Source organism: Ochlerotatus camptorhynchus, unplaced genomic scaffold (genome assembly GCF_037179485.1).
Source record: "Ochlerotatus camptorhynchus isolate MF236.1 unplaced genomic scaffold, CSIRO-AGI_Acam_v1.1 ptg000196l, whole genome shotgun sequence".
NCBI lineage: Eukaryota > Metazoa > Arthropoda > Insecta > Diptera > Culicidae > Ochlerotatus > Ochlerotatus camptorhynchus.
Window position 1 is genome coordinate 1309039 of NW_027040686.1, and position 12665 is coordinate 1321703.

At 37.1% G+C, this 12665-nt stretch overlaps 2 protein-coding genes across 2 annotated transcripts; both read right to left on the reverse strand.

Annotated features, from left to right (window-relative positions):
- Nucleotides 1-2762: 2762 nt before the first annotated feature.
- LOC135702640 (lumican-like) lies at nt 2763-4418 on the reverse strand. The gene is made up of 2 exons (XM_065223674.1): nt 4300-4418; nt 2763-4237 (listed from the first exon to the last, which is right to left on the reverse strand). Exons 1-2 carry the CDS (start codon nt 4371-4373, stop codon nt 2962-2964), a joined length of 1350 nt encoding a protein of 449 aa, XP_065079746.1. The 5' UTR covers nt 4374-4418; the 3' UTR covers nt 2763-2961.
- Nucleotides 4419-7458: 3040 nt separating this feature from the next.
- Nucleotides 7459-9037, reverse strand: LOC135702641 (leucine-rich repeat transmembrane neuronal protein 4-like). The gene is made up of 2 exons (XM_065223675.1): nt 8964-9037; nt 7459-8896 (listed from the first exon to the last, which is right to left on the reverse strand). Exons 1-2 carry the CDS (start codon nt 9035-9037, stop codon nt 7687-7689), a joined length of 1284 nt encoding a protein of 427 aa, XP_065079747.1. The 3' UTR covers nt 7459-7686.
- Nucleotides 9038-12665: the final 3628 nt, after the last annotated feature.

Sequence of the window (12665 nt, forward strand, 5' to 3'; positions counted from 1 at the left end):
CCGGTGATGAAGCCATCTGCTGTGATGCCATTCCCGAGAGATAGTGCAGGATGATCTCCCTTTTTATGGCACATACCTGTTGGTCCATATTAGGTGCAGGATGATCATCGCCATACCGCCATGGCAGATGTTTTTGAAACAGACTTGTTCCATCTGAGCATATTTTTTACTCGAGCCAGTTTGTGCCTTTATTGAAAACCAAACTGCTCCTCGAGTAACACGTTGATTTCATCGGCAGATATTGGAAGACGCTGGTAAATTGCTTTTTGCTTTAACCCTGAGAGATGATGAAAGGTTGGTATTTGGAAGGAGAGCAAGGATCTTTCCCAGGTTTGCGTATGGGTTATGACTATAGCTGACTTCTAGAACGAGGGGAAGTAGTCACACCTAAGTTACTGATCAAAAACCTGAGCCTAGACCATCCTGGTCTGAACGAGTCTCAATCAAGTTGCTGCAAATTTGGGTGCTCACCGGTCTGGATATTGGCACGAGTTGATGCCTGGCCCGGGATATTGCCTCCTCGATGGATCACAGGCATCGGTCAACGTCTTCGAACGACTCCATTTGGACATCATAGTTGAGTGTTGAAACTGGTACCAGTTGACACGATGGTAGCTGCAGTGGGAAGCTTGGAATATGTTCACGGAGAAACCCACTTCTGCCTGAGATGTTGTTGGCCATGTCGCTGATGTAGATATCGAACATGGCGTGAACACTGCACCGACTCAACCTGGTGGGAGAGTCCGGGTTCAAGATGTAGTAATGGACTTCGTGCAGATCAGTTGTTCAGGATGGTGCCGTTTTGATTTCGTCGAATGTTGCCCCAAGCTTGATGTTTGGCGTTCAGGTCACCAGCGGTGATGTAGTTCTCCAGCCGCCGAGTTAGCTTGATGATGTCCCTACGCAAATTTGCTTGTAATTCACTTGTTGGACTTATTACGTCCCCATCTGAAACCCGAGATAGATGTCTACCTTCCCGATTGCTGATCTAGGAATTGTTATGAATTGATTTGTTCCAGTTAAAAACAATCCGTTTGTTTCCTGCCGGGATAACCTCGATCGTGTTCTATTTTGCGGTTTTAGTTAGAACATAATAAAAGCGATACTGCTTTCGAGAACGTAATTTTATTTGAATAGCTTGTTTAACCAGGGCTTAATCAATCGTCACGTCGGTCATAGCTTGTTATGATAGCCTGAACAATGCGTAAAGAGCAAATCGAAACATTGAACGTCTCGTGAAAGTGGAACTTAATGAAGGCCTAAGAACTTTTTCGTAGCTTTTAGTTTTCGGATTTGAAAGATCGTTGGTTTCAGCCCGACATAAGAGGCGAAATTCCAAAGAATAATACCAAAAAATTGCATGCCATATACTTTGTAAATAACGTTTTTGTGCTCCAATTTATTGAAAAATAACATTTCCAAAATGGCCCCATATTTGCAAAAATGTGAATTACAAACAATTACGCAAAGTTTCATGCAAATCGGAGAAGGTCAAATCAAAAATTATATAGGTATATATTTTTTTTTTTGCCTGGGACTGCCCGTATGGCAAAGTATAAATGTTTTTTTTATATAAATTTCAGATTAATGACGATTTTCGACCTACTGGAATACTTGGAGATCCATAAATGTAGCTTCTCTCTATGCACCTCACTTGAATGAATGTGAATCCTAGTGTAAATAGTCCACCATGGCCAGGTCGCTAAACAAGTTCAAGTAAGTTGAAAACCGAATTGAATCGTTCAATCTGGGTCATAAGGACCATTCATCTGTTTTATCCTAGTGTGGCGGAACCTTTCCCTTGTGAAACTATTTCAGCGAGAATTAGTGACCTCTTCAAGAGAATGAGTTGACATCGATTATTAATGCTCTGGTAGCCCTATCTACCCGCCATCCAAGCGATAAATCCTTTCTCCCTTCTTGGTATATGTTTCGGTTACATTCCACTTCTTCGGCGGGACCTCAGTTTTGCTCTGAATACTCCCGATGAAGGAAAAATTGTATCAAGAAGCATTAATCAAATACGCTTCCCGTTCCCTTTTTGTATTGCTGGTCTTTTATGCACTATTTCTTTCGGTCCTGCTACCACAGTTTGACACATACTTACCAACTAAAGAACACAAACAAATCGGATGGTCGGCATGGAGAATCGTTCTTAAATGATGATGATCGTCTCGTTTCATGCGGTCAAAAAAATTAATTTACCTCCCCATGCATTCACCGATCCACTCATGGCCCAACAGTCAATATGTTGTGAAGCAAACAGGAAACAAGTATAAATGCTGCTCAGTGAATGGGCTAAATCAGACACTTGCTCATCTATACTTCGGTTTTTACGATGCAATGGCGAGGCTTGCAAGATAAATAATCTAGATATAGTTACATACCTATAGGTGATGCGATACACGGTTACAGGAAGCTGATAGGAGAGTTATGGTTTTGTGGTGATTTTTACGAGCCAAACATGTTTCTGTGGAGATGGCTGAGGACATCGGTAGCTATCGAAGCGAAGCACGTATGATGTTTAAGTATTTGTGGGCAAGCATATTTATGATTCTATTTGTGCTGTGGTTACGGATGTAGCACATTCCAGTGCTAAACTCTTATTGATTTGATGAACATCGAATCCACATCCGCATTCATAATGCAGTATTGAGTAGGAAAATTTTCGTTCAAGCGGGAAAAATACACCTTTCATGTCCTTTAAATGATTCATGTTTCAAAAATGATTTTTTTTTTTTATTTCAAATATAAAAAATAAATATTTGAACTATTCTATAATCAGTTCTTATCAACTCTACAGATCCAAAAGAGATGATTCACACACAACCACATGCACGACGCTAATATCTTTGCTAGAGTTGCTATCAGTATGGAAACGCTGATATCGCTGTCGATGAGTTACAATGATTTTCATTGATAAAATCCCATTTCAGTGGAAGGCGATAAATACACCGATGTTCAGTAAACGGCTATATAGATGGGATTCGGATTAAGTATATTTGCTGCGTACCTATCGACATCCGGATCGGTGTCGTACTTCTTCAACTTGAGCAAAACTCCAAACAGCAGTACAAAGGTAACGATCTGAGCTAGAAAGATCAACGTGAGATAGCCACCGATGTAAGCATCCGAAATTCCTTCGACGATTTCCAAAGATGGAGCGGAGGAGATTGAAGTAGTAAGATTTTCGCTTTTTGCAAAAGTATTCAGATGATTCGTCGTCGTTATGGGCATTCTGCCGTTCGTGGAAATGATGGTCATATTGGTGGTACTATAAGTGACATCGATAGTACTAGTGTTAGAGTTGTTCGTGAAAATGATGGTCATATTGGTGGTATTATTAGTAACATCGATAGTACTAGTGGTAGAGATTTTGATTGTAGCTGGTGGCAAGCACTCAACATCCTCTTGCGAAGTAGTAGAACAGAAAAACTTTTTCTGCTCCGACAGATCTTTGAGGAAGCATTTCAACTCGTTACTATTGTTGTCCAAGCAAATAGTCAAATTCATCACATTCAATATGCTCTGATCAATGCTCTTCAGCGCATTATCTTCAAGCATCAATTTCGTTAAAGCTGACTGAGGAAATGCCATACTATGTATCTTGTAAATCTTGTTCTTTCGAAGAAACAGTTCCTTCAAGCCCGGCAGCATGGAAAATGTATACTCCTGAATTGTCACAAATCCGCACTCGTTGCAGCGTAGTTTTTCCAACACTGTACTTATCAAAAAAGGTTCACTGCCCTCCGGAGCAAGTTCCGTATTCGAACTTAAATCAATCCATCGGATTCTGTCAAGTGGTGTCAGCATTTCACTAGGCAACCGTCGCAACTTATTAAGCCGCAAGTCAATCCTTTCCAAGTTCTTGTTACCATAAAATGCTTTGGCTTCAATCTGTTCAATGCGGTTGTCGCTTAGGTTGATTTGCTCCAATCGAGGCATTCCCTGCAGCGATTTGTTGTATATTTTATCAACGCCACATCGAAAGCAATGCAGATCCGTCATACTCTCCAACTCAAGAAACTCAGATCCATCGGAATTAAAATTTAAGTGACTGTTTTTATCCAGAATCAACTTTTCTAGATGGTTAAATCGCTGGAACGTGTTTTTATCGATGCTCAGCAGATCGTTATCGCACAGAGAAAGATACATTATGTCCAATGGAGTCTTTTCTAGCACATCTGAGCTCTGGTCGATGCTAGTAATGTTCTGCCTGCATTTGTCAAACTCGCTCCTAAAAATAAAATTAATGAATTAAACAATTTAAAAATTATTCATTCACGATGGATAGCTTACGGCAGATCATTTTGACTAAATACGATGGGTGTGAAACATATAACTAGTATTCCCGTCAGCAGTAGCACCTTCATCGTATGATTGGTATTGACACTCTGACAGCGTACTTGTGATACTGACATGCATCGCCACTGTTATCATGTAGATGCGAAAAAAAATGCTTATTGATAAGCAAGAAAAGATAAGACGGTAGCCAGTGGTGTGGTAAAAAGCATAGCCAAGTCTTCTGCATGATTTTTCCTTAATGTAGGTTGGATGTTTTGTGGTTGTGCTACTTCTATGTCATCATGTCAATTCATGATTTCTGTATAAAAAAATCCATTTTAGGAGCTGTTATGCTTCCTAAGCAAAAATTATCACAATTTCCGTCAGAATTATGTTGGATAGCATTTTGATTTCTATCCGTTGCAATAGCAGCATAGGTAACTCCATTTACTCGCCGAACATTGGATTTGTGGTTTCACCACAATTTGAAAATTAAAATTTCTATGGATCTTCCTTCACACGGCAGTTGTCCTTTGCGTGAGAGGAATCATCACAATTCATGCATTTAGCTGGCATGTAGCATTTTTTTTGTTCCGTGACCCCATCCCTGGCACTTACGGCACTGGGTGAGGTTTTGAAAATTTCCTCCAGTCTTCCTGAAGTGTTCCCACTTCACTCGAACATGGAGCATGAGGCTAGCATTTTCTAAGGCCTTAAAGTAATTTAGTTCACTAGACTTGAGAGTGAACTAAAAAAATCATTAGAAATCCCGTAACGCGAATCGCCAGGATGGGACTTCATTTTCATTTTGATTACTTGGACTGGCACAACTCTAAGTAATTTTTCCAGTTCATCTTTGATCTGATCCAGGGATTCACCACTGGGCAGTCCTTTTATGACAACCTGGTGTCGTTGTCCAGTCTCGGACACTTGCAGGAACCCGACGGGCTGTTGAAATATTCCCTCGACAACGGCCAACTCCTTCACCTGAAGGATTGCCTGGAAAAAGGCTCGGTTGGCTCATTAAGAACCGGTGGACTGTTGGAGGGACTCCTCGGAAACGCAGCGTAATAACCTTGAAAAATGCTAATTTGTTTTGGCTGTGCAGGTGAATAAAAAGCGCAAGGACAATTCAATCTAATACGATGGTTTGATGTTTCCGGTTCGGTATTCAAAACAATAATGACGCGCTGCGCAGTAAAATTAGTAGTCAAATTATGTTTATTTCTGTTGATTATGATAGTACATTGATTTAAAATTTTAATTGATTAGCCTACCTGGCTCTTCTCTTTTGTTTAATTTTATATTCTAATTTAATTTTTGCGTTTTTCAACCAGTTAACAGAATGCCCCTATTGGGGGTGTGTTTTGTTTGAATTAAAATGACGCGCCGCGTGCAAACTCATTTTCTCTTATACTCTTCCCGAGCAAAGTCGGATATCAAAATAATATCAAAATTATATCAAATTATGTTTTTGAAATCATATAGATAACATATTTTTATATACAATTTTTTAATTTCAATTGAATTCATATATTATTTAGATATTTAAAAAAAATATAATTAAAAACAAAATTAGATTTTTTATGAAAAGAGCATGCACATTTATCACTGAAATCTACATTTGTTTTTAAGAGTCAATCAGGATGCTTGCTGTTTTCTTTATAAACATCACAAAGACAATTATGATTTTTACAGTTATATTTTATATCATTAATTGATATTAATCTATCTGCGAATTTAATTTACTAAGATAGGTATCGATAGAACTGGTTAAATATAGGTTTGTTTTTATTTTGAATTATCATCACGTTATCAATACTTTTTTTTTGGTTTTGAATCTTGATATCAACGGCGCCAGTGGTGTAGTGATAGGCGTGATTATCTCTCACCCCAGCAAGCCTGAGTTCAATTCCAATAGGTTTTTCTGAGGCATAACATCTCTGATCACGCCTTCCTTCAGAAGGGAAGTAAAGCCGTTGGTCCCCGGTCTATGACTTGATGGGTTGATAGGTAGGGTCCAAGTGTGGGAGCTGCCTCCCTGGCGTCGGCAGCATTGGTGCTCAGCTCAGAAAACAAATTAAGGAAAAAAAATCAACCAATAGATTTCAAACATTCAGATTACTAAATTTGATATCATGATACCAAAATAATAACTAATTTAGTTCTATTTATATTTTTTTTTGTTTCCCTACCATAATTATAATAACATAATGTTAACTTATTTTGTTTATTATTAACGAAATTACTGTATTAAAACCCATACATAGATTTGTTATCAAGAAAACATGATTTATTGTGTTTTTAATATCCTTCACATACCATTTAGATCTCATTTTTGTTATGATTACTGTTAACTCAACCACACGGTAGGCAAAATATGTTATCACGAACGCTTGTATTCAGTTTTCACTTTGTTTTCCTTCTCTGCTCGGGTTCCTATTTCTCGCTGCAGTGATGATCTCCTGGAAAAGAAACAATCAGCGTCTCAGCAGTCAGGTTTTCTTGCATTCGGTCCTTGGCGGATAATTCTCATCATCCATGAGCAAATCAAATCGATTGCTCAAATTAATTTCATCAGAAGGGGGATCAAGAGATTGCCCTTTTCTTTTGCGCTTAGACGCCATGGCGGCATTAAAAATTTTATCCAAATCGACTTCCAAGCAAATTATTATGAGAATCTGAAGGATCGAAGATGAATTTTCTATTTAAATCGATATCCAAGAAGGATTACCTCGGGTAGGGTCCAAATAAGAGTCAAACAAGGAAGAAAATTTACAGGTAAAATGAGCTGAAAAGTGCTGTTTAAGTTTGTTGTAGCTTTAGGTAGTAGTAACACTTCCTTCATCAAAAAGCAAATAGATCCGCACGGCAAGAGAGCACGATGTGGACTGATGGTTTTGTGGTGATTTTTACGAGCCAAACATGTTTCTGACGCGATGACTGAGGACATCGGTAGCTATCGAAGCTAAGCACGTATGATGTTTAACTATTTGTGGGCAAGCATATTTATGATTCTATTTGTGCTGTGGCTACGGATGCTAAACTGTTGTTGATTTGATGAACATCGAATCCACATCCACATTCATAATGCATTATTGAGTAGGAAAATTTTCGTTCAAGCGAGAAAAATACACCTTTCATGATTCATATTTCAAAAATGTGTTTTTTTTTTATTTCAAATATAAAAATAAATATTTGAACTATTCTATAATCAGTTCTTATCAACTCTACAGATCCAAAAGAGATGATTCACTTACAACCACATGCACGACGCTAATATCTTTGCTAGAGTTGCTATTAGGATGGAAACGCTGATATCTCTGTCGATGAGTAGAGCTGTGACAATGATTTTCATTGATAAAATATCATTGCAATGGAAGGCGATAAATACACCGATGTTCAGTAAACGGCTATATAGATGGGATTCGGATTAAGTATATTTTCTGCGTACCTATCGACATCCGGGTCGGTGTCGTACTTCTTCAACTTGAGCAAAACTCCAAACAGCAGTACAAAGGTAACGATCTGAGCTAGAAAGATCAACGTGAGGTAGCCACCGATGTAAGCATCCGAAATTCCTTCGACGATTTCCAAAGATGGAGCGAAGGAGGTTGAAGTAATAAGATTTTCGCTTTTTGCAAAAGTATCCGGATGATTGGTCGTCGTTATGGGCATTCTGTCGTTCGTGGAAATGATGGTCATATCGGTGGTACTACTAGTGACATCGATAGTACTAGTGGTAGAGATTTTGATTGTAGTTGGTGGCAAGCACTCAACATCCTCTTGCGTTGTAGTAGAACAGAAAAACTTTTTCTGCTCCGACAGATCTTTGAGGAAGCATTCCATTTCGTTACTATTGTTGTCCAAGCAAATAGTCAAATTCATCACATTCAATATACTCTGGTCAATGCTCTTCAGCGCATTATCTTCAAGCATCAATTTCGTTAAAGCTGACTGAGGAAATGCCATACTATGTATCTTGTAAATCTTGTTCTTTCGAAGAAACAGTTCCTTCAAGCCCGGCAGCATGGAAAATGTATACTCCTGAACTATCACAAATCCACACTCGTTACAGCGTAGTTTTTCCAACACTGTACTTATCAAAAAAGGTTCACTGCCCTCCGGAGCAAGTTCCGTATTCGAACTTAAATCAATCCATCGGATACTGTCAAGTGGTGTCAGCATTTCACTAGGCAACCGTCGCAACTTATTAAACCGCAAGTCAATCCTTTCCAAGTTCTTGTTACCATAAAATGCTTTGGCTTCAATCTGTTCAATTCGGTTGTCGGTAAGGTTGATTTGCTCCAATCGAGGCATTCCTTGCAGTGATTTGTTGTATATTTTATCAACGCCACATCGAAAGCAATGCAGATCCGTCAAACTCTCTGACTCAAGAAACTCAGATCCATCGGAATTAAAATTTAAGTGACTGTTTCTATCCAGAACCAACTTTTCTAGAAGGCTGAATTTCTGGAACGAGTGTTTATGGATGCTCAGCAGATCGTTATCACACAAAGAAAGATACAATATTTCCGCTGAAATATATTTCAGCACATCTGAGCTCTGGTCGATGCTGGTAATGTTCTGCCTGCATTTGTCAAACTCGGTCCTAAAAAATAAAATTAATTAATTGAACAATTTAAAAATTATTCATTCACGATGGATGGATATCTTACAGCAGATCATTTTGACTAAATACGATGGGTGTGAAACATATAACTAGTATTCCCGCCAGCAGTAGCACCTTCATCGTATGATTGGTATTGACACTCTGACAGCGTACTTGTGACACTGCAATGCATCGCCAGTGTTATCATGTAGATGCGAAAAAAATGCTCATTGATAAGCAAGAAAAGATAAGACGGTAGCCAGTGGTGTAGTAAAAAGCCGAGCCAAGGCTTTTGCTTGTTTTACACAACATTGCTACACAACTGTGCTACTCCTATTCTTACAATGATGGTGGACAACCAACCACTAATTTCCAAACATCCAATCGACTTTCACTCTTTGATGTGTTAAATCGGATACTAAGTGAACATCTGCCGCTTCCGATAAACGACCCGAGTAGATGAGAATAGCAAACCAAGAACTAACCAATTGCAAATTTTACTATCATAGCTTATCTTGATATTATTATGTTATTTACCGATAACACATAATAACAATCTAATAACAAAATATGATATCACATCAAAATTTGTTATTTTCATGATATTTAAATTTTGAGCCAAATAACAGTCGAAGAAAAACTCAACAACAATTTATGATATTGTATCTTATTTTGCTATTGGCATCATATTAATATTCTTTTCCATTTTTAGACTCTATATTTAATCGTAAGGTGAATATTTTTTTCATTTCAATGTTTCAGAAATTTTTATTTATTTTTTATTTTAATGATAGGTATTTATTTTTATTTTGTACTTTGTATATGATCGACAGATTTTAAAGACTTACGTAATATAAATACCATAAATACTTGAAATGTGGACCCATAAATCAATCAATTTGTGTATGAAATTTACATTTAGAAATAAACTGCAATGATCGATCGTTCATTTTCATGCATATATTTATACATTGATGAATTGTGTCGTTGACTCGCATTACTTTAATAATATCTGTTAGTTCATATGAAAAAAATATTATGGCATAACTTTTTGGAGTGCAGTTGTTGGCCACCAATGTAAACAATATTATTAAAAACATTTCAATATATTAACAACACTTCAAATCTGTTTTGTTCAGCCATTGTTCGTTTTTTTTTTTAGAAAGTTACGTTTTTATTTCATGTTGATTTTATCGTTATTATTATCACAAATAAAAAAAGCTTTGCCGAATTGTTGAATTCAATCATTATTATCAGTAAAACTGATTCTCCACCGAAAAAATACTATTATTAAGCTCTCTGAGAAGAATTACTAAAGCTGCTTTTATTTTGTTATTCAATCCAAACAACTGAATTTATTCTTAATTAGTTCTTATTAGTTAATATCACATTTTGCAATTGATTAGTTCTTAATATCTTAATAATAGCTAAATATGTTTTGGACTTTTTTGATTTTTTTGTTCTTAGTTTGATATTGCAATAACAAGATTTGCTATTATTTAGTTTTTCTCCCGAACGGTTTCCGTTATTATTTTTGATATTTTAACTCTTATTTCAATCAAACTAATAACAAATTGAGATGTTCTGATATCCTATTTTTAATAGCAAAACTTGCTATTGGTTTGCTATTCTCACCTACTCGGGGACACACTTTGAATAAATCATTTAAATTTAGATGCTCTGAGACTGAGGCATACGAGCGGCATTTTTGACATAATATTGAGTCATAACAGATGCAAACTTCAGCTCAATCAAACGTACTTTTCGACAAGTAATGGACTTTTTAGTATAAGAGCCCTCAAGTTTACATTACATGTTTGTTTACGTCTCACCTTTATGACAAAGATGGATTCCGTCATATGTAAAATTAGTTCAGTATATTCAAGTATGTGAGCTCCGTTTTATCTTCATGTCCTTGGCATATATGTAATTATCACACTGGCGCCGTCAGCTCCAACAAATTGCGTGAATCCCGATAAAACTGGCACGCATACTTTCAAATTTTCCTTAAGTAGAAAGGAAAAAGTCATCAGAAACAATAAATCGTGTATTAAATCCTTCTGAATACAGCTAAATTCTAAGTACAACCCTGATGGAGCAAAAGAACAATATTTCCTCTTAAATTTCAAGTTTGATAGGTCTTTTAGAATTAGCAGGAACATGATAGCGCCTAGCCCAACTAACAATTTTCACAATGTAAACGCTTTTCTAATTTCATTTATACGGCCTCAAGCTGTATTCAAATGCTATACAATATGAGGTAACCTTTACTCAACCGCTATACACTGGAACCTCCATTTACGAACCAAAACGGGGGTTCGTAAATCGAATTAGTGCGTAAAAAAACCTCGTTATTTGGGATTTACTTCGTACAAGCTAATCTGGCGAATTTAGTCAGTTACTTATTGGCTGTTGGGACAGTTGTGACAAGCTCTTATTGCATATCCATTTAAGCTTCAATACAGCTGTTTAGTAGTGTGTGAACTTGAAAGGCGCTTATTCAACCTTTTCCAGGTAATCCAATAATCACTACATAGCTTTATCTTGAGGCCGGGTTGAATATTGTTCACTTTATTTAATGGAGGGAATAATTGATTTTATTTAGCTGCGATTCAAATTAGTCGAAATTAGTTACAAAGCAATTCCCTGCAAATTCGCAAATCGGTTTATTTTTTATTTTTTGATTTTTTGATTTGGTTGAAAATTTTAGAAACATTCCTTATGACCAGCTATGCCATTTTGCATCTTCATATCGTCAATTTGAATCTAAAATTGCCATCCATCCACTATAGGTCAGAATGGAGAAATTATGGACAAAATAGTTCTAATTTAAAAAAAAAACTCAAGTTTTTGGGAAAATATTCAAAATTTGGTCCAATTCCTCTTTGTATAATGAAAGTACACCAAATTTACAATAAAAAAGCACCTGTGTAAAATTTTGCTAAGTCACACCGTTTTCGAGATGTTGTGGTTTGACTCGCTTTACTCGTCGATATAAAAAAATAGCTGACGGCAACTGGAAGCAGTGGTTCTACTGACAACGTTAGTGCTATTAAAAACCACATTACCTCGCTTTTTGACATAGCGATGAAAGCTTCACAAGAAAATTTTGCAAATTCAATGCCAACAATGACAGCAGGAATTTCCGAAGACCTTAACTTTCTCAAGGACGAGCTGAAAAATATCAGCAATATAACTTCTGACCTGTGCTCTACTGTTGCAATGCAACAAAACCCTATACTAGGGTTAGGTATTGTATTAGATGAGCTGAAATCGTTATCGGCTGGTATTGGCAACATCGAAACCCAAATTAACTGTGTCACACTTAATATGCCAGACTCCCCATACGAAGTGATATCACCATCACCTGACCCTCTCCCCAGTTTGCTGGAAGAGTTAAACAATGAGCAAAACGTTGATGACTCAGGGTGGCGTCTTTTGGGCATGAGGAGGGTCTGGAAGGCAGACGGTCAGATTACGACGCGCGCAAATCACGACGGCTAAATCAACAAAAACATGCTGAAAAAGCTAGAAGCAAAAGGAAACAAAATACAGCACGAAATTATTCTAACGTAAAGAACAACATACACAGCAACAGTTTAAAGCATCGTAATCATCGAAACATGAATTCCGACAACGGTTACAGTACCAATCACAGCAATATTTTCGGTCACCGGAGCATCATTCGACATAACGAACAGGATAACATTAATAGCAATAACAAAAACAACAGTTCCTACCAGTCCCACATCAGAAATCATGGCAACCC